This window comes from Battus philenor, unplaced genomic scaffold (assembly GCF_028537555.1).
Source record: "Battus philenor isolate CCGP_79_NKW_IND1 unplaced genomic scaffold, ilBatPhil1.0.hap1 SCAF_13, whole genome shotgun sequence".
In the NCBI taxonomy this organism is placed as follows: domain Eukaryota; kingdom Metazoa; phylum Arthropoda; class Insecta; order Lepidoptera; family Papilionidae; genus Battus; species Battus philenor.
This window is the reverse complement of record NW_027181675.1, coordinates 14,828,852-14,855,228: the sequence shown is the minus strand read 5'-3', so window position 1 is coordinate 14,855,228 and position 26,377 is coordinate 14,828,852. Positions and strand designations below refer to the sequence as shown.

General features: G+C 36.4%; 1 protein-coding gene across 1 annotated transcript in view; it reads left to right on the top strand.

The window, feature by feature from the left end:
* retm (real-time) overlaps positions 1 to 26,377 on the top strand; it is an 86,186-nt gene that overhangs the window by 46,443 nt on the left and 13,366 nt on the right. Inside the window, exons 4-8 of the mRNA XM_068777334.1 lie at positions 5,912 to 6,041; positions 7,262 to 7,438; positions 22,701 to 22,816; positions 23,993 to 24,182; positions 25,902 to 25,990. Coding sequence (XP_068633435.1) covers positions 5,912 to 6,041; positions 7,262 to 7,438; positions 22,701 to 22,816; positions 23,993 to 24,182; positions 25,902 to 25,990 — 702 coding nt within the window. The remainder of the gene's footprint in view (positions 1 to 5,911; positions 6,042 to 7,261; positions 7,439 to 22,700; positions 22,817 to 23,992; positions 24,183 to 25,901; positions 25,991 to 26,377) is intronic.

Genomic DNA, 26,377 nt, shown 5'->3' with positions numbered 1-26,377 from the left:
TTTTTCCGTTCTTATCTTGTTTATTTTTTATTTCGTATTAAAATTTGTACATTTTCTTATTCCAATGTTTATTAAAAATAAAGTTTTTTTTTTTATATTAGTGGTACGTTATGTGCGGCCCGCCGAAAAATTAAAAATTTAAATTAGGCTAGTTTATTAAAAAGGTTGCTCACCCCCTGTAGTATAAGATATACATAAATGATTTAAAAATAAACTCTGTTATTCACCATTTTGTATGTATCTCGGCCATTTATAACTACATATATATTTTTAATATTAATACCCGTCTATAATCCAATACGTATATAGCGGGTGAAGTGGCCTGTCCATGCCACTTCAACCCGCCAATTCGCAGAGTCATGTCGTCTACATTCATTCAAGAATCTCTTCATTTCCGAGATATGTACTAATGAATCTAATATATAAAATTCTCGTGTCACGGTGTTCGAATTTGAACTCCTCTGAAACGGCTTGACTGATTTTTACCAAATTTAACATGCGTATTCAGTAGACCTGAGAATCGGCTACTATCTATTTTCTATACCTGTAAGTGATAAAGGTTGTTCACACTTAAAATTTTTTTTTTATTTTTTTAACGAAATTTTTTGTTATTTTTTTATGATACAGCATACAAGAATACATACAACCATAAATTTTCACCCCTTTACGATCAACCCTTATTTTTTATTTGTAAATTAAAATATCAACTGCATATCAACATGCAAAACAACGTTAGCGGGATCAGCTAGTTATATATAAAAGTACGCTATTAATTTTATAATCATTCGATATTTAAAATGAAGGTTTCTGTAACTTCTTTTTTTATTATTTACGTTTTTTTTGGGGCCTCTTCCACTTCCCCTGTCTTGGGTACACAGGGGACTATTTCTTACAAAAAGATTTTTCATCAAATTATTTGCATTTTTATCTTTTTTGCTTCTCTGCTTTACTCGTTCATCTTTTATTCGTTTCCTAATGCTTTCATTCATCACCTAACTTTCGTCGTCTTCCCACCAGAGTACTACAGGTTTACGTTTTGTTTTTATTTCTTTGAATTGTTACATTGAGTTTATATGATGTTTGCCATAAGTTTTTATTAACGTTCTCAGTTCATGCGTTTTAACTAACAAACAAGTATGGTTAAGGAAAAATAGGTATATATTCGTAGGAAAGGATATGTATGTATTTAGAATACCGGTTCTAAGTGACTGTTACGGACCGGTATTTTATAATTACTATACAAGTGTGTTTACATATATATTCGTACTAGCAATAAATACATTTAAAAAACTTTTAAGTTAAACGGTGTTTTGATACTCATATTGTGGTGGTTGTAGAAAAATATGTACCTAGTCCGCCATATTGGAACGGCGCCCATCTTGAATTTTAAATTTTGACATAATCATCGTGTTTTACTAGTGTAGCACTTTCATTTGATACCCATGTTGGGGGGGTTAGGAAAAATATGTAATCCGCCATTTTGTATCGGCGGCCATCTTAAATTTATAATGTTAATGATTTTATTATATTGTATTGTCATCTAAATTAAATGTGTGTACCAAATTTCAGATCAATCTGACAACGGGAGGGTGCTTAAATTTCAATTTCTAATTTTGATCCAAATAAATTCCGTACGGGTCGAACTAAATAAAACCGTTTAAAAACAATATCAACATAATATGTATATATGTTAAATGTGTGCGTGCCTGATATTGACATTTTCGATTAAATTCAAAAATAAATCATTTGCAAAAAATCGAAATTCTATGTAAAAACACAAAAAGGAAATATAACAAATTAACATAGAAAACTAAAAAAAAGAAACAATTTATATACAGGTACAAGAGGCGTTGTTATCGCTCGAGGCGATCTCTACCAAACAACCTTTAGATGGAGATGAGAGACATGAAGGAGAGAGGGTAGTTGAAGGTGTACATAATGAAAATAAATAAAAACAGAAAAATATACTGTACATATACATACATATCTTATATTTGAACGATTTTAATGCTATTGTAACCCTACTGTTGTATGGCTCAGTTCATTCAAGGGAAGGGTCCATGAACTAAAATATATATAACATGTCCCAAAAATCAACGTCAAGTAGGAACAGGAGTATAGAATAGTTTAAAATTATAAGCATAAAAAAACGTAATACATTTTAAGAAAACAACAATTTTACATAATTATATATTTAGAATTATTTACAAAAAATATTAAAAAGTAATTTCGATATAAAACATACGTGTGATGATATAACATATGCGAAGGGTAGACAGGTTGGGATTGCGGCGTATGGATTGAAGGCTGTTTTAATTTCCCGAGCGGCTCTTAGCGCCCGCTCAAGTGTTGTTCCTCCTCGAGTATATTTCAACACGTTCGAAATGTATGTATATTCTTATATCGTATATATAGCTTTGAATATATATCTCATGCTATCGATAATGTATGGTGCATCGAAAAACATAATCAATTTATGCTACAAATAGCTTCAACTGTTATAAACCCTGCTAACTTATTTAGCTAATTTATGAATAGCTTCCCTGAAAACGACTTCGTACAAGAGTAAAAAATCTTTAAAACTTTTGTCCTTAAAAAACTTTCTTAGACTTCTTCTACCGCACTTGTAGTGTGAAATAAATAGAGAAAAAAAATCGCATATAGCAAATTAAACATTATAAGTTAAAAATAATTTATCATTAAAGTCGATAGCTTTAAAAATTTTATATATAATTACAATATCCCTGTTAAAAATATTAATAGTAAAAAACTTTACGACTCCAAGAGAAACCGAAATGTTAATATTTAGAACATTTCCCAACGTGGGGCCCACGACATATAGAGTGACAATTTGATTGTTAACGAGGGCTATCGTAAAAAAGACTCTACCAGTTCTAGAAGTTTAATCCTTTGGTTTTAATTTGAAAATTATGTATGTAACATGCCGCGGCATCTTTCTAAAATTTATACGCCCTAATATGTGTATGTAATATACATAATTTTTATATTGAAGCAAAAGGATCAAACTCATGTCGAGTCCTGTTTTGAATTGCCGCCTCTTAAAATGAAATGGATCCCATTTCGAATTGCCACTGATATATAAGTAAGAAAAGGACCAATATGTACCCACTTCCGCACATGCAGTCGTAGTCGTGCAACAAAGTGCACCGCCCGCCAATCCGCTGATATATACACTTGCAACAAACAATGTGAATTACACAACTACCACCGCTAAATCACTCAACACGTGTTTCACCCCTCCACGGGGCATCTTCATGAGTTATGTTTCACCGATTAGTGCCAAACTCAGAGTGAGGCTCACTTTGCCGCATGCGCATTTATCAGCGGGCTGGCGCACAGTGCACTTTATTGCACGACTACGACTGCATGTACGGAAGTGGCTATACATTTGCCCTTTTCTTACCGAGGATGGAGTTCCGTAAAATAACGCCTGATTCCATTAAACACTGATATATAAATTTATATGTATGTAGTAAAAAGCGGTAGTAATATTACAAACAGACACTCCAATTGTATTTATTTGTATAGATTTATACATTCATTTGTAACATTTGTTTAACGATTGAAATTTGTTATGATTAAAATGTTTTACATACACACACAGATTGATATGTAGTTTGCACGCAAGTGGCAGTCTACGTCTGAGATATGTGGGTCGTAAGTCGGGTTGGGACGTGATTGACGCACACGAGATATTTGAGAATGTCTGCCTATTCTGGCCACTCATTCACACTATTTATTAAAGTTGCGAGTGTTATAAATAGCTATACTGAACTAGTGACAATTTATGTAGCTTTATAAACTACTCAAAACTAAATAGGGCCCACTGCAACTTTGTCTCTAATCGTGTTTATAAATAACTCATATACTAATCATTGACAAAATGAAGCACTACCACTTCTAGCACGCATGCTTATTAGTTCATAATGATGTTTTATAAGTTAACTTTTTTGTTGATTTCAAGTGGAAAAACAAAAAAGTAAAGTGCTCAAAATTTATCCATTTCTTAAATTTTCAATCGTTTGTGTTCTTAGTCTTACTTTAAGCGCAATACTTTGATCACACTTTGTTTTTTTATATTCGTTTTGAAGACGAAGGTCTTGAACCATTGCGTGTTTCCGGTGATGACATACGAGTCCGGGACTGTTTGTATGAATGTTTGTTGCATTTACCTGTTTCTCGGTACAAAATTATTAACTAAAAAAATTCCTTAACCGCACGATTATCTTCAACGTAATGCACCTATTTTATAATCTCAGCACATTTCGCATCGGTTTTCGCAAGGTGCGTTGCGTAAATTTTTACCGATAGAAGCAAGTTAACCAATTATCGCATTCCTCGAGAACCAATTACGGCTCGAGCAAGATGTACTTACTTGACGTTACGAAACTGATATGTACTAAATACCCACCGTTTTATATAAATCAATGAGTGAAGTGAAGTTCTATCATAGTTTTATTTACTACAAATTTGAATTTCTACATGTTGACATATAAATATAATTTAATGGAATCAGGCGTTACCTCGCGAAAGTCCATCCTAAGTAAGAAAAGGACCAATATTTAGCCACTTCCGCACATGCAGTGGTAGTCGTGCAATAAAGTGCACCGCCCGCCAGCCCGCTGATAAATGCGTATGCGGCAAACAATGCTAATTACACAACTGCCACCGTTAAATCACTCAACACGTGTTTCACCCCTCCACGGGGCATCTTCAGGAGTTATGTTACACCGATTAGTGCCAAACACAGAGATATCAATATAAATAGTAAACGCGACTGGTCCTGCGCTGCCTCCTTATATGCAGTCGGTTTACCTAATGGCGGAGGTTCGTGGTCACAACACAAGAACCTTTTTGTTCCTACGACCCTCGGATGCACAAGCTATGTGTCAAACCCAGTGCCACGTAGACGAGCAATTCTAGAGAGCTACCGTGCCTTTGGTTCTTATTCAGATCTCATTTCTGTCGAAAGGTCATATCTCATGTAGATTATAGAAAGAAGAAGATAAAGAAATCCTGGTAGATGATCAAGAAGATATCCAACAGTAGGGTTTATTCCACAGATTTTCAGTAGGATCGCTGGATAGCACGAGTTTAGTAGGTTAATGAAGTAGAAAGATAGAGAATGAAATACCCGTAACTTAATCTAATAATTCTAGAGAGCTACCTTGACTTTGGTTCTTATTCAGATCTCATTTCTGTCGAAAGGTCATATCTCGTGTAGATTACAGAACGAAAAAGGTAAATAAATCCTGGCAGATGATCAAGAAGATATCCAACAGTAGGGTTTATTCCACAGATTTTCAATAGGATCGCTGGAAAGTACGAGTTTAGTAGGTTAATGAAGTAGAAAGATAGAAAATGAAATACCTGTGACTTATTAAGTTAATAATGTTTCTTTTTTTTATGACCCCCGCTATTGGGGGCCTCTCGTACCCCTATTTATGGTGGGACAGGGACATTACCTATTTTTGCAATTTATTTTTTCACGTTTTATATTTTCTTTCTCTTCTTTCGTACTTTATTGTCTCTTTCGGTCTATTATCTATCTTTCATGCTACAGTTCTTCTATCTTTCTCTTTTGCTCTGTTCAATCATTCATTCTTTCCTTTTTTGTTATTACATTTTTCATTTAACATTTTTTCTATTGTACATTTTTATTTTACATTATTATTACTTATCCTATAATTATTCTCTATCACTGTTTTATGTATCACTTTGGTTCTATTTTATCCTTTTTTATCTATTTTCTATTTATTTATTGCGTTTGCGTTTTGTTCCTTTCAATGGCACATTTTGCAATTGTTTTGCAGAGGGCTATGAATGAGTTTTTATCTATTCCGCTTATCAGGGAGGCTATTGACGTTAATAATGTTTCTGTGTCCGGTAGGTACACCCCGAAAATCCAGAATGGACGTGCTTCGAGCAGAGTGCAGTACTCGACGTGAAGAACTTCTTTGGACTGGAGAATACGGTGGAGAAGATCGCTATGAAGCAGTACGCAGCCAACATTGCCAAAGGTAAAAGCAACTTCTAGGTTCTGATTATTTTAAAGATAATTCTATGAACTCTCCAACTGACATAGTTGTAAATAATGGAGATGGTAAACATGGGACTGTCTTTATATTGGCGCCCATGTTTCTTTAGAATATACCATTCATCCAGAGAGCAATGGAGAGGGATATGCTCGGAATTCGCTGCGAGATCGAATCAGAAATGAGGAGATCCGCAGAAGAATTAAGAGCACCGACGTAGCTCGAAGAATTGCTCGTTTGAAGTGACAGTAGGTGGGGCTCATCGCTCGTGAATCGGCCTTTGGGACAGAAAGGCTCCCGAGTTACGACCACAAGCCTGTAGACGCTAGTAGGCCCGCCACTAGTTCGACCGGCGACTGTGCAGAACGATTGTGGCGATCTTTGGCTCATGCCGTGTAGTGGTCGTCCGTGGGCGAAAACAGAAGAAGTATTCCATATTCTTGATGCTGTTTTAAAATGACTAAATAATGTGTGATGACCAAAGAGGGATAAACATAGTTTAATTCTGTACTCAAAGATAACTTTGTATGATAAAATTATATCTTTCAGAGATCGAAATTTACGATTGCTTTGCTTTTTCGCTCTAGTGGATTTAAAGCAGAGGTTCCCAAACTTTTTTTCTTCCCACTTTAAATATTTATTTAGTTACGATGGAATTCTGCGGCTAAATTTTCGCCATATTCCCAAAACTCGGCAAAAATTTTTAAGATTTCATTGCGGTATAGTTCGGATTACGAATAAATACTTTGCAAGTACACACACCCTTAGTTTTATTTCGACCCTTTGCACATCCGAACAAGGGTTGCGCTGTTCATGTCTCGACATGTACTGAATGTGATATATGCAAGTTATTTCCTTGTATATTTCTAAAACTATTCGCTGAGCATCTTTAAATATTATCTGCCTACTCTGATAGGTGAAGACAAGCCAATATTTCAGTTCTTCTCTACCGAAAGCAGATAATTTTTTGAGACGCCAACGTGTTACGCCAACATAGTCCTCTGAGGAGTTTCCCGTAGACCCTGGCGGTCTACCTGAAGCACTTCAGGAACTTGGTGATTTAAACTGTAGAACTTATAACATAGGCAACTGTTATGTGTTATTAAGACAGTTAACCCAAAAATGTTTTAAAATTTAAGTTCATTCTCTTTTTCTCTCGATAGAAAAGTAAGAGAAGAAGATTAAGTTAAATGGGTTTGTTCCAGGCAAGGAGCTCATCGAATCCTTCATGAAGCTAGTGGAAGCAGAGGGTATTACGCAGCTGCACACCTGGGTGGTGGGTGAAGTGACCAGGAACAGGGAGCTGCGACGAATCCTGTCTAGAGGAACTGAGCCATTATCCCCCAGGGCCCCGTCTGATGTGTCCAGACATTCGCAGCCAGGTAAGTTTCATTTGGAGTATTATTATACCATCATCATCGGTGTTGTTTTAATAATTTGTAGTGATCAATTGTGGAAAAAAATAATACTAAATGTGCCTAATTTTACACATAAATGAGGTTGTATGCCATCCTTCAATTAACATAAAGCTCCGATAATTTTTAGTGATCCTCAATGATTTCAAAAATGTAAAATTTTTGGTTAACTTCAAAATAGGTTAAAGAGACAAGAGTTTAAGAGACTTAGTAAGCACTGTGACAAATAGAAACGTGAGCAAAAAAAAAGAAGAAAATTTCGGAAATATTGAAAGTAATTATAAAAACAATAGCAAGGATATGTCTGTGGAATATAAATTAAAAAAAGCGGCGAGGATTCCGTGTTCTGATGAAAGAAAAGTCCAAAACGAAGTCGGGGTTTTTGTTTTGTGATATCAAAGTCAGTTGGGTTCTCCAAAGATGAGAGTGTTTGTAATCATTGTAAAATTATTTTGAGGCTAGACATATTTAGACCTCATTATCTCTGGGCAAATTGAAGTGGAAATCGATAGGCGACGGACCGTGGAATAGATAGCAGTTCTGGAGTGGTGATCACAGACCGGCAAACGTAGCTAAGGATGTCCAATTGTAAGGTGGATGCAGAATCTTCGAAATGATCTTCTTGGAGTTATATAGGGGGAAGGGGATAGGGGTTAGTCTAGTACAGAGTTCCCCAAACTTTTTTGCGTCGTAGACCCCTTGCCATGTTTTTCCGTGTTGGGTAGACCCCCTACTTACCTGATATTGATTTCCTGTAAATTTCTTACTGTAATGAAGTTTAGTGTTAAAAACTTAAAGTAAAAACACATGTTAATTTATACATTTATTAATTGAATTTAAATTAAAATCAATTAATAAAAATTCAAAAATAATTCCGGATATGAATAAACGTATGAGACAAATACGTTACATTCGTATTTATAGAGTGACGAATTGAACAAATCAGTGCAAGGTAGCGAAGCTCTGAGACTGCGACTCCCAGGTTTTTACAAGTTCAAAATGTATTGCGACCACAAAGCGAATACCAACATCCTACAACTTACGCAATTTTATAAACATATATAATAATTTTTTTTACTTCATAGGTACTTTTATAAATAATGTAAAAGTTTTGATATTTTAAGATAGTATGATGTAAGTAAATAGGTACTATCAGTGTATGTGTTGAGATCTACTATCGTGGACCCCTATTTTCGTTTCATGGACCCCCAAATTTTTTTCGCTGACGTAGACCCCTTGCAGGTTGTCATAGACCCCTAGATGTCGATATAGATCACTTTGGGAATCACTGGTCTAGTAGTAGTATCTTACAGCTGAAATGGTGATGACGATGATCTCAGGCCGGTGAAATGTTATAAGTTCTACGTATGCAAGTTATCAATACAAACTACCCTAAGCCGAAAATATTATGAATAAACTAGCTGATCCCGCAAACATTGTTTTGCAAAAAAAATATTTTTAATTTTCAATTTAAAAATAAAGGTTGATCGTAGAGGGGTGAAAATTGAGGGTTGTATGTATTTTTGTATGTTGTATCATAAAAAAATAAAAACAAAAAATTTCGTCAAAAAAATAAAAAAAAATTTTTAAGGGTGAACAACCCTTATCACTTAGGGGTATGAAAAATAGATAGTAGCCGATTCTCAGACCTACTAAATACGCATATAAAATTTGGTAAAAATCGGTCAAGCCGTTTCAGAGGAGTTCAAGTTCGAACACCGTGACACGAGAATTTTATATATTAGATAAATCCTCCCTGAAGAGGAGGAGGCCGGAGGCATCGGGAATGTCATATGTTTAATGGCAGCTTCCGTATTCGAGAGGCACAGTTGTTCCAAATTTACGTCTAACATGAGCTGTTCCTTTATATTTCTATCGTAGCACACGGAGGTCGTGTGAAAGTGCGGCACGTTCAATGTCGCCGCGGGGGGGGGCGCGCGGGGAAGTGTCGGCGGGGAGGGGGACGGGGAGAGAGGAACATGTGAGGGACGAGTATACGTGTAGGTCGCTCCCATTCGTCCTTCGCCTGGCCTCACATGTTTGCGTCTCACATTTATCATTGTTTAATTTATCGGTATTTAAAAAAAAAGGTATAACAGTACCGTATGTTTTAAGTTCAATCTAATTTTTATAAGATGAAGATATTTCTATGCCGAAAAGTATGTGTTGTTCTAAAAATATATGTAGCGACAAAAAAATTATGTTTTATAATCTTATCTACATTTAAGAGACGATCTTGGAGTTAAATGTAAAACTTGAGTGAAGACAACAGACTAAATATTCTATGCCGAGACCCTGTAACAAAACATCAAAGCTAAGTTAATCGATCCCAGAATTAACTTTATCTAACAACCAATCACAATCCCTACTTTACAACCAATCACACGTGTCGTTTGTGTGAGACGACGGAAGATGTTTGTGACAGGGAAAGGTATATATAACTGTGAATATAAAAACGAACTTCCCTTGTTCTATTATTTACTGCAGTCCCATCAAGGATGTCCGGCTGCTTCCGCTCCCGTGGTGTAAGTTTCGAAGCCCGCTATGAAACCTCTACCCTCTCCTCCACCTCCAGCAACATCAGCCTGGGCTAAATCTATCTATCCGAGAGGCAAGCTCAGGGCTTTCTCTCCTGTCGAAGAACTTAAAGCAGTACTTTGCGAATATTGTGCAAAATACCGTGAAGACTTCGGTCCATTGGATTACTTTCTGGTTATTCTAGAGCACCAGGTGCTCCTCGCCGTTCTTGAAGCGGAATTTGAATAAATTCTCTTCGTCATTTCAACGCTGCGAAACACAGCAGTTTGGGCCCCCGAGTTTGGGGCGCGATGCGCAGCAAACTCATCACACAAATGCTCACCACAAGTGCGCCCGTAAACCAGGGCCTGGTTCCTCTCCTTGCTTTACAAGTCCCTCTTCCTGCAAACGTCTTCGTTGGAACTGGGATACGATCACACATCGTAAAATTTTTGGCTTGCGGACATCTTGTTCCCGCGAGCTCAATACAGATATGCAAGACAGAAAAAATGTGTCGGTCAATTATAAAAGAAAACACTTGTGATGTTTCTTTTTTTATTGATTTAGAATGTAGACCAAATAAATGAATTGTTTATCCTTGAATAAAACTTAGTGTTGCAAACGATATGCTAATGTATGCGCGATTTAAAATTCTCTTCGAATTTTTTTGTTTGGCAACGTGTCAAAGTGATACAAATAATGCCAAGTTGCCAGGTCTTCTGGGTCAAACTTGTACGTTTTACTTCGTAATGTCTTTATCGATACAGTTGCCAAATAACCCTGTCTACTGCATTAATGATATCACCATACCTTCAGTTGTGTTACACATGAATGGTGGAAAGCTTAATTTAGTAACTAACTATGCCCCGCGTCTTTGTCCGCGTGAAATTTATTTTATGTGAGCCAGTGTTACACACAACTTGAAACATCATCTTACGTTCGCTGTTTTAGTTTCAATTCAAATCAGGATAACTGTCAAGTTTTTATATGAAATTCTTTGAAATGACAGTGGGCGCCATCTGTCGAAAATTTGTCACACCCACTTAAAAACCTTCGCGGGCTCATGCACAACTTTGCTGAAGGCCATCACTAGATCAAATGCATCGCTTAACGTTCTTTAGAAAACTCTATAAAATAATATATCAGTCCTTCCTATAACACGCTTTTGACCCCGTATAACGCGTTATTTACAAATGACTTACATTTAACTATTCTCATTAAAGGAAGCTTATTGTCTCTACTCTGCTTCGCAGTGTTATAGTTGTAGAGAAGAAGCTGCAAGAGACTCTACAACAAAACACATTTTGACAGTTTAACAACACGTTTTATACACACACACACACACACACACACACACACACACACACACACACACACACACACACACACACACACACACACACACACACACACACACACACACATATATATACACTTTATCAGATGTAGCCTAAATGAAATCAAAATAATCAAGCGACATCACCGCCAAGGATTCTTGTCATTTAAATATTCGTTTATTGAATAAAAGCCTTTTCATTTAACTTTTAATATGTATTTTGTAAATGATGGTCCAGTAAGTAAAGTTTATGATTTTATATAAAAAAATATGATTGCGTACAAATGAATAAGAGACTTTGAAATCAAAACTTTGGTAGAGTCAGTTTTTACAGCGCCTTGTAAATACACTATGGACATACCCTGTTTTTTTTTTAGTTTTATTGTAAATATTTATAAGGGTTAGGTACTGATATAAAATGTCGGCTAAGAGTGTATGTTTGTTGAACGCGATCCGATCTCGATACGTAAGCGACCCACTTTAATTACCAATTGTTAATTACTACTTTAAATTGTTTCTAATAAAAGTGCAAACGATGTATTGAATCTCGCACGTAATGCTAATTTACCTTATTCGTCGTTCCGAGAATGACGGTATATATTTAAAAATACAAAATATATCTAACATATAAAATTATCGTGTCACGGTGTTCGAACTTGAACTCCTCTGAAACGGCTTGACCGATTTTTACCAAATTTTACATGCATGCGTATTCAGTATGTCTGAGAATCGGCTACTATCTATTTTCCATACCCCTAAGTGATAAGGGTGGTCCACCCCTAAATTTTATTTTTAATTTTTTAGACAATTTTTTTGGTTTTTATTTTATTATGATACAGCATAAAAAAATACATACAAACCTAAATTTTCACCCCTCTACGATCAACCCTTATCTTACATTTGTTAATTAAAAACTTTAATTTTTTTTACAAAACAACGTTAGCGGGATCAGCTAGTTTTTTTGTATAAAATAATTTATATAGTGGAACTAGGAATATTATTCGAGCAGTGGTAGCTAATAGATAGAGTATTCAGACTTGCGATCGTAGATTCAGGCTTCGATTCTCGGGATAGAATCTTATAATGCACACTTTTTTCAGTACTAATACAGTATGGCCACTGCTCATAAACATGTTTGTAAACAGCGCGTTTGCCAACCTGATTGCCAAGTGTGACAATTATGGTATATAACGCCCCCCCCCCCCCATAGATATCTCTGGGTAAGACCTAGATCTTGCAGTGGGCGTCGTCATATATATATACACACACACACACACACACACATATATATATATGTGTGTGTGTATATATATATATATATATATATGTATATATATATATATATACACACACTTATACTAGCCGATCCCGCAAACATTGTTTTGCCATGTACGTGATTTCTAGGAAACATTAAAAAGAAATAAATAATAAGGGTTGATCGTAGAGAGATAAAAATTTAGGTTTGTATGTATTTTTGTATGCTGTATCATAAAACAATAAAACAAAAATTTGTGTATAAAATAAAGAAAATTAGGGGTGGACCACCCTTAACATTTAGAGGGATGAAAAATAGATGTTGTCTGATTCTCAACCCTGGCCAATGTGCACGCTGAGATTGACGAAAATCGGTCGAGCCGTTTCGAAGGACTTCAATTACGCACACCGTGACACGAGAATTTTATATATATATATATATTGCTGTTGCTGTTGTTCTTTGATGAGGATGCATTTGGAAGCCTCGAATCATGTCATGACATTTTTCTCTTGAAGACGATTATAAATTTCAAAGAATCAAAATTAAGAATGTAATGTATGTGTGACGTCACAAATTTTAACATTTATAATCACAGATGTGATAGATCGAAAGGCAACAGTTTGTTTTAACTTTGCTAACGTATCACTGCGCCATTTCAAACGTTTCCTTGGCCTTGAACAAATGTCCTTCGGGAGTAAGTTCCCGAGGGCGTGAAACTGTCCCGGGCGAGGTACCTAAATTTATATCTCTGACCTTTTATGAAAGGATTTGTTCTACCGTAAACGCGTAAAATTGGCCATTAGTCCTTTGTGTACATTATTATAAGTATTATTTCTTTTTATTTATATTAAACTTGTACATTCGTTTATTTTAATGTTGTTTATTTATCTATTTATATAGAGACATCAGAAGCAAATGCATTAAATGAAATTTAAACTTCTGATGCGCTATTATTATATATTTATGTTTGTAAAGCCTTCACAATGTTTATGATTACTATAAGTAAGTAAAGTAGGTTAAGATTCAATATATATATATATATATATATATATATATATATATATATATATATATATATATATATATATATATATATGTTTGTTTGTTGTCTATATGACTGTATACGACTCATTAGAGTTCAGTATGATGTTGGTTATATTTTTGGTGATGAATAGATAGATATGTAACTCTAATAAAGTCTCTCGTGATCGGATTCCAACTCTGATGACGGAGTACACAGTGAACTAAACTATAGGATGATAGCACCTATGACATCAGTCTTTTTGTCTTTGTCTGCATGCACCTTGGAGGTGGATGTCGTACTTCGTCCTGGTCTCCTAGCCACCAGTCCAGAATCTAAGGTCCTTAGCTATCTGTTCTGCGCTATGTGGTCTGCCCACGGCCAACTTCAACTTGCCAATCCGCTGGTTAAAATGTACTGTCTTTCGATTTTCAAATTTCATTCACCTTTATAATATCAAGTAGATGACGTGTTAAACTTTTAACATTAACAACTTGTAAGTATGGTATGCATATTTGATAAACGTAGCCCCCCGATGGACGAACTCCTGAAGGTCGACCCCGGTAACTCTTCGTGGAAAATTATTCATAAGTCGTCACGTGTGACATGTGGCATTTCACATGTTTCTACGTCAGTCTTAGGTTTAATTTTAAAATTACTTTTAACGTACACGATAGCTGGATTTTACTATATATATATATATATATATATATATATATATATATATATATTAGTACTTTTATGATATTAACCAGTTTCACATGTCTCTATCAATTTATCTTTGCACCTCCTAAACGGTTAACTGTATAAAGACTTTGCAAATAAATAATAAATAAATTATTTACTACTATGCATATATAATAAAGTTCCACGAGATATCTTAGACCTTCCGTTTCTTAGTAATAAAATTAAAAATACATTATTAAATAAATCTTATTATAGCATTTACTAGTTTTTAATTGATCTAAATGTGTAGAACTCGGTTTATTGACTCATTCACACGGTTAATATTATAATATACACATTTTTTTTAAATTTTGTTTAAAAGAGCAACTGTCTAGTTTCTGGCCGGTTCTAACTGATCAGCATTCCGAGCCATTGGTAGCTTACTACTTATAGTTAAAACAATTGATTTAAAAGCGTATGTGAATGTCTACTTCAGTAAAGATACTTTGAATTTGAATTTAACTTGTGATTTTATATTAGCTGCGCTGATGTACTTCGTGTTAAATGTATGTGTAATTGATAGCATACCAAAAATACTCCTAACACGCCCTTATTGGTTTTAATTTACTATTTTAATAATAGAAAAAAATATTTACTCTCAGTAAGTTGAAATATCGTTTTTACTATGTCATAAGTAATTTCAATTAAAAACATTAATTATAATTAAACGCTATGTTTTAACAATCATAGGAAATAATTTAACGAATGTGCGTTGTCATTTTGCGCTAAGGTGAAGGTTAGGTTTAGGTCAGTCGCGTTTGCTTATTCAGTGTTCCATTTTTAAATATATTTACGTTGAATAAATAATGTTTAAAGTTGCTTATTCGCTTTGTCGGCTTAAATAATATATATTTTGATGACTACCACAAAATTTCAATGTAACTCAGTTCTGTAAAATCTTGTGATATTCCATAGATAGCATAACATCCGCTTTGATTCCGAGGTCGAGAGGGGTAAGAGGATTGACGGCAGCATCGCCTTATTTATAAGCTATGATAAATGTCCCCATATATTTCCAGAATTCTCCTAAAAAGTAGTACTGTCTTTGTGGATATGTTATGAAAACTGGCCGTCGATCTTAAAGAGCGTATTTTCTTATTATTAATTATTACATATTTAATTAATATTCTTAATAATTTATACAAAAAAACAGTAAAAATGTAAGCCACGAATCACTTGTAATGTGATACGACAAGGGAAATAAATCTAAACATATCCGGTACATAGATACTAAAAACACTCGGTCAATCACAGACCCTTCCGCTTTATGAACTCTTGTCTGATAAATCTGCAAAAGCCTTAAGGCTATCAGCATTAACATCAGAATAAAACCAACATCAGTATACAACGAAAGTTAGTTAATAATATGACTTTAATTTAGAACTACCCTCAAACAAATTCCATGTAGCTTTAAGTATAGAGTGCCATTATAGGGGAGTTCAATCTGATTCTGGTTCTTATCAAATTGGGCTAATCTGGCATTCGTCTCATGAATGAATCAATAGTTAATTGTAGTACGCCACTATATGAATTAAATATTAAAGTACGTTACCACCATTACCATCCTTATTTAAACAAATCCTTTACCTATCCCTTCCTAACCACTTCCTTTCCTCCCCCAGGTACCTCACGCTTCAATCAAATCGCTAGCAGACTCTCGCTGCAAAGATCAAGCAAGAATTTAAGGAATAGGAGCAAGTCTGCTACCAGAGTCAACAATTCGTCTGGTCAGGACTTCCCCGACTATCGGCTCAGATCCAAGTCTTCGAGTAATAAAAAGCTTACGGTCGTTGGCACGCCCAGCGACGTGGACGTGAACAGAACGGAGGAGGTGCGGCCTTCTATGCGATTGTCCAGTGAAAAAGACGCCAGGAACAGGTCTTTGTTGACCCTGGAAGCGAGGCCAGTGGAAAGCAAGAGAGTGACGCTGAGCGAGCCGCTCTTGGCAACCAACTCGGATATGATGAGAAGGCTGGAGTCGATCAAGTCCTGCGACTGCAACAGCGCTGAGAGGATGGCGATCGGGGTGTTCTTGTATGAGAACTGCTTGGGTGTGCTTGTGGTGTCCTTGGTCGTTATTGTCCTGGTTTTGTCCTTGCCTACGTCCCTCGCCTTCTGGGGCACACGCTTCTAGTTAAGTTTAATTTATTCTAAATATATATTCCGCTACGCTTCTGTTTTTTCTTCTCTACGAGTACATATATTTCCACAAGGTTTCAGTTCCGCCGGTCTAGAACAAATGAAACGTATAGATTGGATTGACGAAGAAAGCGAATGATTTGTTGAGATACCATAGAGAGACGATGTTGATGAAACAAATTAAACGTCCAACTGTATTTCATCCTCTTGAGAATTACCTACCAATCCGATAAAATATAGTAGTATCTGTAGCGTTCATATAGGAACGCTTCGTATTACTGGCCAATGACGCCACAATACTTTGTTAAAAATAATTATAGCGCGTTTGAATTCAAAATTCGAACGAGATTTTGAATTCGGACGCAGCTAGGAGTGCAATGTTGTGGTTGCATTTGGGTTAATTTTTGAGAAGCAAATGCGTGCACGGGTGGTAATTTCCAACCACTAGCTAACGCGTATATATTTATCTGTATTGAGAGGAGACAAGTCAAGGTTATCGAGAAAGCCTTCAGACTTGCTTAAGCTAAATGTCTGAGACACATCACTCGCCAGACCGATGACAGTGTTAGTACTTTGAAAAAAATCGAGAAGTTTCCAGTAACAGAGAAACCAACGTCTAAATAAACCAAAGTAGATAGTAGATTGTCAATTTTAAAAGTCTACTAAAAATAAACTGTGATATAGATAATAATAAATGCAAAAAGTAAAAATAAAGAAACCAAAATAAAAGAAAATGAAAATGTACGACCCTGCAGAGAAGGCGATGAAAGTGAGGCGATATATGAAAGGAATGGTAATAAAAGAAATGCAGGATATCGTGAAAGGATAAAAGGGAAAGGAATGAGATATTAAGAAGGACAAAAGAGGAGCAAGATAGTAATATTCCTGCATTACCATGGTAGGGGGGAACGAAAGATCCTCAGGAATCGAGGTGGACAAACGGTCGTTGAAAGACACTATATGCAGAACGCATCAAACCGGTGTTTTTGGAAACCTATTTGGAAGGCATATGCCCAGTTGCAGATGTTTAAGGACTAGCACAGCTGCAGTCCATTTGTTAACTAAATCGGACTCCTTTTTCTTTGGGCCTCTCTCTCTACCCCTATCAAGGCTGGATATTTACTACTAGATATTTACATTGCAATGTTTAACATTATTTTTATTAATTTCAATACTCGTCTTCCGTTCTTTTCAATGTCTTTCATTCTTTCCTCTAATTTCCTTTACAATATCTTTTATTCCTTTACATGCTTTTCTTCACTACATCGTCTCTCTTCCATCGCCTTCCTTTCAGAGTTCTACTTTTTATTTATTCTTAATTTTTATTTTCTTACTATTTATATCGCACTTCATTTACATTTCTAATGTCATAAAACTATGATGGCAATGGGGGTGCGGATCAGCTGACCAAGGACGCGGTCCAAAGATTAAAAGAAGACCAGAATACGAGGAATGCCCCGTTTCGTTAGTCAAGCTTGGAACGCTTGGGTAATGGAATAGAAGGTATGTGGAAGGCGAGACGGCTTTGATAACGAAAAAGGTGGAGCTGGATACGGTTCTTGCCCAAATGTTCAGGAGGAGGATTCTCAGAGCACCTGTATAGGTTTAGGCTCAAAGGGAGTCCCTTGTACATCTATGACCCAGGGGTTGACCAGATCGTAGTGCACTCAATTACTTGCTGTTCCATATATGGAGGGCTTAGAGTGGCTGATCAAATGGAAATGGGTCGGAGCATTCCTTGTGGCAACGTCGCTTCCTTTTTGGAAGAGGAGAACTGCGACACTTTCTTGCGGTTTTGTTGCAGGCTGGTGGGTGACGTAATTAGACATAACAAAACCGTGTAATAGGAAGTGTGGCGAGGAATGGGAGGCGATGCGTGAGTGTAATGTGGGTGAATGTTGTATGCTGAATGATGGAAAATATGAAGTATGAAAGAGTGAATACAGAGAGAAATCGTAAAGGATGAGAGAGTGAAGATGAAAGTAGGAGGGTGTACATCCCTGTCCCGAAAAAAAGATGAAAAAGTATTTTAAAAAATTTCATGAATCGGACTCCGTGATGTACTTTGTCTCCTTGTCGGGTCGCTTGGCACCCGACGGTCTGCCTTCCCTGCCAGCGACCTGGATAAGCGACCTTGGCCATACAACCTAACGTGTGCTTCCACATTGTTTCCGATATGAAACCTCGTCGCAATACAATAACTTGACATCACTGTTCGCATGACAAAAAGTCGTATGTGCGAACCTGTCATTGTATTTTCGACTGTATTGTGTTAAAGTTATGTTTCAGAATCGTTTCACTTTAGAAAGTGTTACATAAACATCGGGCAATTGTTCTATGAATTTCCTTAAAAGCTGTTAGAGTAATCTGGCGAACGTCTCATTGCGTGCTTCTCGTTTTATTTCAGTGTGGGAAGCCGCGAAAGAAAGGGAAGGTGATTAGTATCTTTTGAATACTAATATATATACATACATACATATATATATATACATATACATCTATATATATACTGTACTGCTAGATGTTATTGACTTGTCGCATTACAATAAGAGTTTCAGAGTGATCATATTATACAGGGTGATTGTATATATAGAATAAATGATGACCGCTTTTTGTAGACATCACAGTATCGAAGGCGATCGTAAAGACCCATCAAATTAATTTCAAAACTAACGTACGTTTAAAATGTTTAGATTATTCTACATAAAAGCTCTCCATGTATATCTAGTTATTATGTTGACATATTAACTTGATAAGTGTACTAGTAATATATAAACAAACTGCGAAAACTTATCAAGACATCTTTCCATCTCACACAACTACTAAGCGGGCACGGGTACTGCAAGCAGTACCTGCACTGTTTTAAAATAATCGATAATGAGACTTGCTCATGTGACGACTCCACAGTACAGACTTTTGATCACTTACTCAGACACTGCTCCCGATTCGCATCCAAAAGACGTAACCACGTGACCTTATGTGAAAACCTTAATATACCTCCGTTCAACTTACCGGACCTTCTCAAGAAAAAATCTGCAGCAGAATCTTTTGATGAGTTGGCCCGGCACATTGTCCTAAATCTCAAGGCATTCAACGGTTTGTAGCGCTTGGGCAGCGACTTGAAATAAAATAATGTACCAACTAAAACTTCCAAATTATATTGTTAATGTGTATAAGTTTTAGCTGTGTTTTTACCCATAAAAAAAATTGTGTAAGGAAAATTGTAAAAAATTATTAAACGCTGTCATGCCTCGCAGCTGGGAGAAGAAAGATCCGTATCAAATAGCGGCAACCCTCTCCCAACTGTCTGCGTTCAGTTTAAGCGAAAAATAAATATTGTAAAAAAACACTAGCAATACAAATTAGAATTAATAAAAAATCCAGTGCATACAATAAAGTATGAAAGATTCCATTGAGCTGTGGTAGCGCACTAAAACTTGCGATCGTAGGTCGCCACGGGTTCGATTACAGTAATACCCCGCTTTACGCGAGGGATACGTTCCAAAAAAAATCGCGTTAACTGAAATTCGCGTATAACGAGGTTTATGATTAAACACAGTCAAAAATTATTACAAAAAAATACAAATCATTTTAATCGATCACTTTAATTCTAGGAACACTTTATGCAATACATACTCTTATTTTTTACGGAAAAATACATCTATTGTCTTTTGGGTAACGTTTTGTTTACGTTCTTGTAAAATACGTTCATAACACCCAACACTGTTTTTAATTGTTTGACAGATGGTCAAGACACCATAGAGAAGTTGATGACTACATTATATTTATACGCACTCTTTCGCGTAATTCGAGGCATTTGAGCGCGAAATTTGCAATTCGCATTATAGTGAAACCGCGTATAACGGGGTCGCGTGAAGCGGGGTATTACTGTATCTGGATAGTCTTATATATGAGTACCACTATTCGCTAACAAGTTTCCAGAGGATGGGCAGCAGAGTCCTCTGCGTACCATAATACCACACTGCGATCACCAACCTGCTTGTCAGTTGTGGCGATTGTGGTATATCACTCCAAGATATAATGAAAAGTTAAACGGATATTTATATAATATTAATGCACTATTGTCTGAGTGGTTGTGGTCATGTACCAGGTTCTGGTGCCCCTCCTGCTTCTCTCAGCCTCGCCATGTAGCTCGGTGTTTGGTGGAGTCAGAGCATTTATTGACTGACTTATTAGTGATAGTTTTGATGATGTCTGTTCATCTCGTTGGAGAGCTTCCACGAGATCGTTTGCCTTCCACTTCGCCTTGCACCACCAGACGTTCCATTGATTCCTCATCACGTGTGACATGTCTAAATAGCTTGAGGATTCGTATTTATACAGATGATAACCTCTCAAAACTAAAATTCAAATTACTGTTCTTAAAAAGTTAATTTGAGCTACATGACGTCATCGTCAACGGCGCATCGAAAGGGGGAATCCCATAGAAATATAATTTAATGGAATCAGGCATTATTTTGCAGAAGTCCATCCTAAGTAAGAAAAGGACCAATATTTAGCCACTTCCGCAAATGCAGTCGTAGTCGTGCAACAAAGTGCATCGCCCGCCAGCCCGCTGATAAATGCGCATGCGACAAACAATGCGAATTACACAACTACCACCGTTAAATCACTCAACATGTCTTTCACCCCTTCACGGGGCATTTTCAAGAGTAATGTTAGACCGATTAGTGATTGACAAATATTGGTCCTTTTCTTACTTAGAAATATAATTGTTTATATACGTCGTGCGAAAGAGAGCGCGCTACAATACTTCTCGGCTTGTGATTGGCTGACGATTGTTATAAGTAAATTAAATCTGTATAAATATGGGCTATGCTTGATGGATACACACTTTTACTTCGGACTTCGTGTTGTTATTACTTCCAGAACTTACCGGCCCTAGGAAGAATCGCACAACATTTTCTCACACAAAAAAGTCATTTCAAATTTTATGTAAAACTAGAAACTTGGCGATAAATATTGCACATCGACCTTTTGAAAGAGACAATCGGCTAATTTCGGATTCGTAGACCGTTGTCTCTGTCGCACGTGTAGGATATAGTGCTTTACGAAGCCGAAATTAGCCGACTGTCTCTTTCAAAAAGTCGATGTGCTATATTTACGGGTACTGCAATTATTGTTAGGAGAATATTAAATAGGGATATAATACAATGCATCCTTTGAGTCATAGACAAAGAATGAATAGTCTATAGGCATCTATCACGTGTTCCACTAGATGACATTTATTGTATGACAAGGAATGGTCTGAGTGACGTAAGAAATGTTGCCTCCGGGCTCAAAGACTTTTATCAAAATAGATGAGATTGTAACGGGAAAATCTCAATGTATAGAAAGAACTTTTCTTCATGGCTATGGACAGAGCTGATCCTCCTAGAAACGCTTGGGCACCTTACTATATTCGCTTCAAACTGTACGTTAATACGAGGTCGATACCGAGCAAACATAGCCTGTTCTGAACGTAGTAAGTTTACGAAAATGGAAGTTCTCATAACGGTTTTTTTGGGTCTTTTATAAGAGGAGGTACCTCCTGTTGAGGGTCTGTATATATATAAAAAAGCCCGTCTTATATTTATCTTGTAGATCTTGGATATCCAAGTTCAAATATAAGTTTAATAAACGTTTATGCCAATAATAAGAATATACAAAAAAACTTGTACCATTGTTTCTTAGTCTCTCTCTCTCTCTCTCTCTTTCACACACACTCTCGCTCTCTCACTCCCATAATAATAATAATAAAGCTTTATATAATCCGTACAAATAAATTAAAATTAATGTTTTAAAATTTTTATTTTTTAAATTTGTTTGGATCTCTTCAGGGTAAAATTCTCCTTCAAAGCTTTCCATTTTTCTCTATCTTTGGCAACTTGGAGACACTCACCTGCCGTAGCTGCGATATCGTCAGCCTGTCTGGCGTTCTCTCTGTCTCCCGCTCCAGTACCTCATGGTACCGTCCATTTTGTAACTGTCTTACTCCTATACTCTCTCACATTGTTATCGAAGTCGACTTTCTCCTTATATTTCCCACTGTTCCTCCTCTTCGCTTATAAGTCCTACTTGATGACGGACCTTCATTTCTGGTCTTTCAATGCCACTTGGCTCCATTCAATGCATTCTCTTTATATACCTCTCTTTTTACTAAGAGACGTCTCTGATAGAAGAAATATCCCAGGATTAAGAACGGTAATGAGTTAATAGGTTTGTATTTTTGCAGATCAGTATACCCTGGACAGCGAGTACATCAAGAGGTACTTGGGTGAGCTGAGTCCCATGCAGGAGTCGCGGCTGCTGCAGCTGCGCAAGTGGATAGCAGAGCTTCAGAAAGGAAAGGTACATTATATACTTCTTACTCCTGCTGAGATGTTGTCTCTCACTGAAACATTTTATTCATTCATGTGAGCTGATAGATATCCACTATAAGGCATGCTCCCTCCCCCCAAAGATCACCGATGACCCCCCACGCCGGCCACTAACTTGACACACATACAGTGCAAAAATTAATAGTTATGTTTATCTCGTATGTTCCGGTTCCGCGTGAATAGAGCCTGATTCAACTACAAGAGAGGCCTTTGTTCAGCAGCGGACATCTTACGGCTGAAAAGGTGATGATTGACCATCGTGAACAGCGAAGGCTTTCATTGAATGCATTCATCACAAACTTGGCAGACTTCATCCTTTGCTTTACCCTGGACAAGTATTGTTGTAGATGAAGGATTTCAAAATATTTTAGCCAGAAATATCAAAGATCAATAACCTTCCCGTATATACGAGAATGCGTTTTTCCCAAGGTCGGCCTTGTGGAGGCATATGTGGTGGGATATCGTTCTATCATTGCTGTATAGCAAAACATCGGGAACGTATCCACACATTAACATGCAGAAAAATTTGTCCATTCTCCTTCTTCTCATAGAGCTTCCTCAGCAACGATGTCTCTTGATTATTTTGATTTCATTTCGGCTATATATGATAAAGTGTATATGTATAAATCTGTATTGATGAAATTTATTAAAAGATGTGTTGATGTGGAGTTTCCTCCTGCTTCTTCACAATCTTGCCAAGGAGAGTCAAAAACAAAATAGACTAAAAAATAAGTAGATAATTAATTGTCGATCAATAAGAGTTATATATCATAGTTTGGGATAAACTATTTTGTCACTCAAGTTCAGTACATCAAAATGTATGTATTTGTATGTATGTGCAACTGCCCTCTCATACCTATCTGTCTTTATGTCTCTCATCTCCATCCAAAGGTTGTGGTAGAGATCGCCTCGAGCGACAAAATCGCCTTCTGTACCTTTATATAAATTGTTTCTTTTTTAGTTATCGTGTACAATAAAGTGTAAATTAATAAATAAATGGAAAATTTACACTGAAATATGGCAATTTTTTTTGTAAATTCTTTTTATTTTGTATATTAAGAGAGACGGCGCAGAAAAAGATAGGTTTAAATGAGATCCGACTATGTTCCGATTTATTAAAAATATAGCTTTTTTTTTACATCGACAGGTGCCAAGCGACACCACCCTGCTTCGGTTTCTCCGTGCTCGTGATTTCAGCGTGGAGAAAGCGCGGGAGATGCTTTCGCAGTCTCTACTCTGGCGGAAGAAGCACCAAGTAGACCGGCTGTTGTCGGAGTACGAGACGCCGGATGTCGTGAAGCAGTACTTCCCCGGGGGCTGGCATCACCACGACAAGGGTGACCATGTTTTTCCAATAACATTCCCGATTTACTTAACCCGACTAATATAGTATTTTTCTTTCATAATCTCATTAAGGCACTGGTAAAGCTTTTATGTAGACGAAAATAGAAAAAAATAATAAAAGATATCTTCAATTTTTACTGCCAAACATTTGACGTCATTCAAAAAAAAATTACAATGAAATCTAATTGACTGTTAAAATGTCGCGGTGTTCGAAATATAAAACTTATTTTTTAAGTAATCGTTGTTTAATATTAGACATTAAAACAATAATAAGAATAATAAGATGGCTAGAGGTCACCCAGAAAGCAATGAAGTTTTGCTGCGAGATCGTATCAGAAATGGAACCGCAGAACTGGATCCGTAAATGAATTTAAATCGCAGATGTAGCTAGAAATGCTCGTCTGTATTAATAGTAACCTTTATGGTCGGAAGGTTCTATAGCGGCGACCACGAATTGGCAGACGCGGCGTGGGCAGGCTTCCCACTAGGTGGACAAACGACATAGCTAAGATCACAGGAAGTCGTTGTATACGGGCAGCGCAGGTCATCGTGACGATCTTTGTAGAAGGAATAAAACAAATATATAAATAAAGTGATCACACGTAGAACATATTTAATTTATTAAGTCTTTAACCCTTAGTAGCCTGATTTACGAAAGTGATTTTTTTAAATATTACTGTGTTTGCTTAAGGGTCTAGGTCAGGGCTTCTTAAACTATGGGTCGCGACCCCAAATGAGGTCGCGCAGCAAAATTCTGGGGTCGAGAGATTTTAATGTCAAATATTTATATATACCATTTTATAACATCACTAGAGTTGGCGTAATACAGTATACTTGCAGCGTCTAGACACGCGCATTCGTTGAAGGTTTTAAACTAATATAAATACAATTTCTATAAGTTTGTGCAATTTTTAATTTTAGATTTTTGTATGTTTCAAAATGAAATCCCAAACTATATATTTTCGTATGTATATGTATATTGTTACCTAATAAATCAATTATAACAAAATATTAATTAATTTTTCTTTTATATTTGTATGGGGTCGTCAAGAAACTCGCGATCATAATTGGGGTCATGAATGAGAAAAGTTTAAGAAGCCCTGGTCTAGATGAAGGGAAAAATATATTTTTTTTTAATTTCGTTGGAAAGAACATTATACAACAGTAAAGTACGTACAGCCAACCTATAAATTAAACTAATAGTAATGTGAACATTCGATTTAAAAGATTGGTATCAAAATTGAAACTCTAGGCTATTAAGGTATATTATATTAATATGGCGATATTGTATCGCCATCACCACAAAGCAGAAAGAACGAATGTTAAAAAAAAAAACATTATTGTAATCCGCAAAGATTTCTATGTTAATTATACTTATCGTCGTTTCATTAACGTCATGTCTCATAATTTAGTCGTTCTGTCAGAGAGAATGTATTGATGTCTGTAATACGACTGCAACTTCCTCTGTGAAAAATAAACGACTGTGCATTCAACCGCTTTATTTTATGACGACCTTATATATATGTGCGTGCGTGCGTGCGAAAATTTATTCATGAGCAGAGGTAATATTATATAATTAATGCACAAAGTGTGTTTTATAAATTGCATTTAGGATCCGAACCCTCAACCAACGATCGCAAATCCCAGTCCTCCACCGTTGGGTTACCATTGCTCTTTATGTTATATTAAAACTATTTGTATGCTGTCCACAGATGGGCGTCCATTATACATTCTACGCTTGGGCCAAATGGACGTGAAGGGTCTACTGAAGTCAATTGGTGAAGACGGTCTATTAAAATTGGTAAGTCATAACCTTCTTCCTTCCTTATTGTCATGATTTGAAATAGATTCGAAGACATTCTTCAGCTATTTAATAGATAGACGCCCACTGAAAGGCACAGGGCTTCCTCAAAGATCACAACGATCATCAGTGCTGTGCTCTTTCTTGTGACTTCCCATGATCTTAACTATGTCGTCGGTCTACCTAGAGGATGCACCCACTCCACGTCTACCGGCTTTTGGTCACCACTGGAGAACCTCTTGCGCCCAACGCCCCTCAGCTAACCTCTTATTACGAAAGGAATACTCCTACCAGATTTATTTATTTATTTACGTACACATAACTTACCGTACTCCTCCGAAACGGCTCGACCGATTTACCAAATTTTTTATACGTATTCAGTAGGTC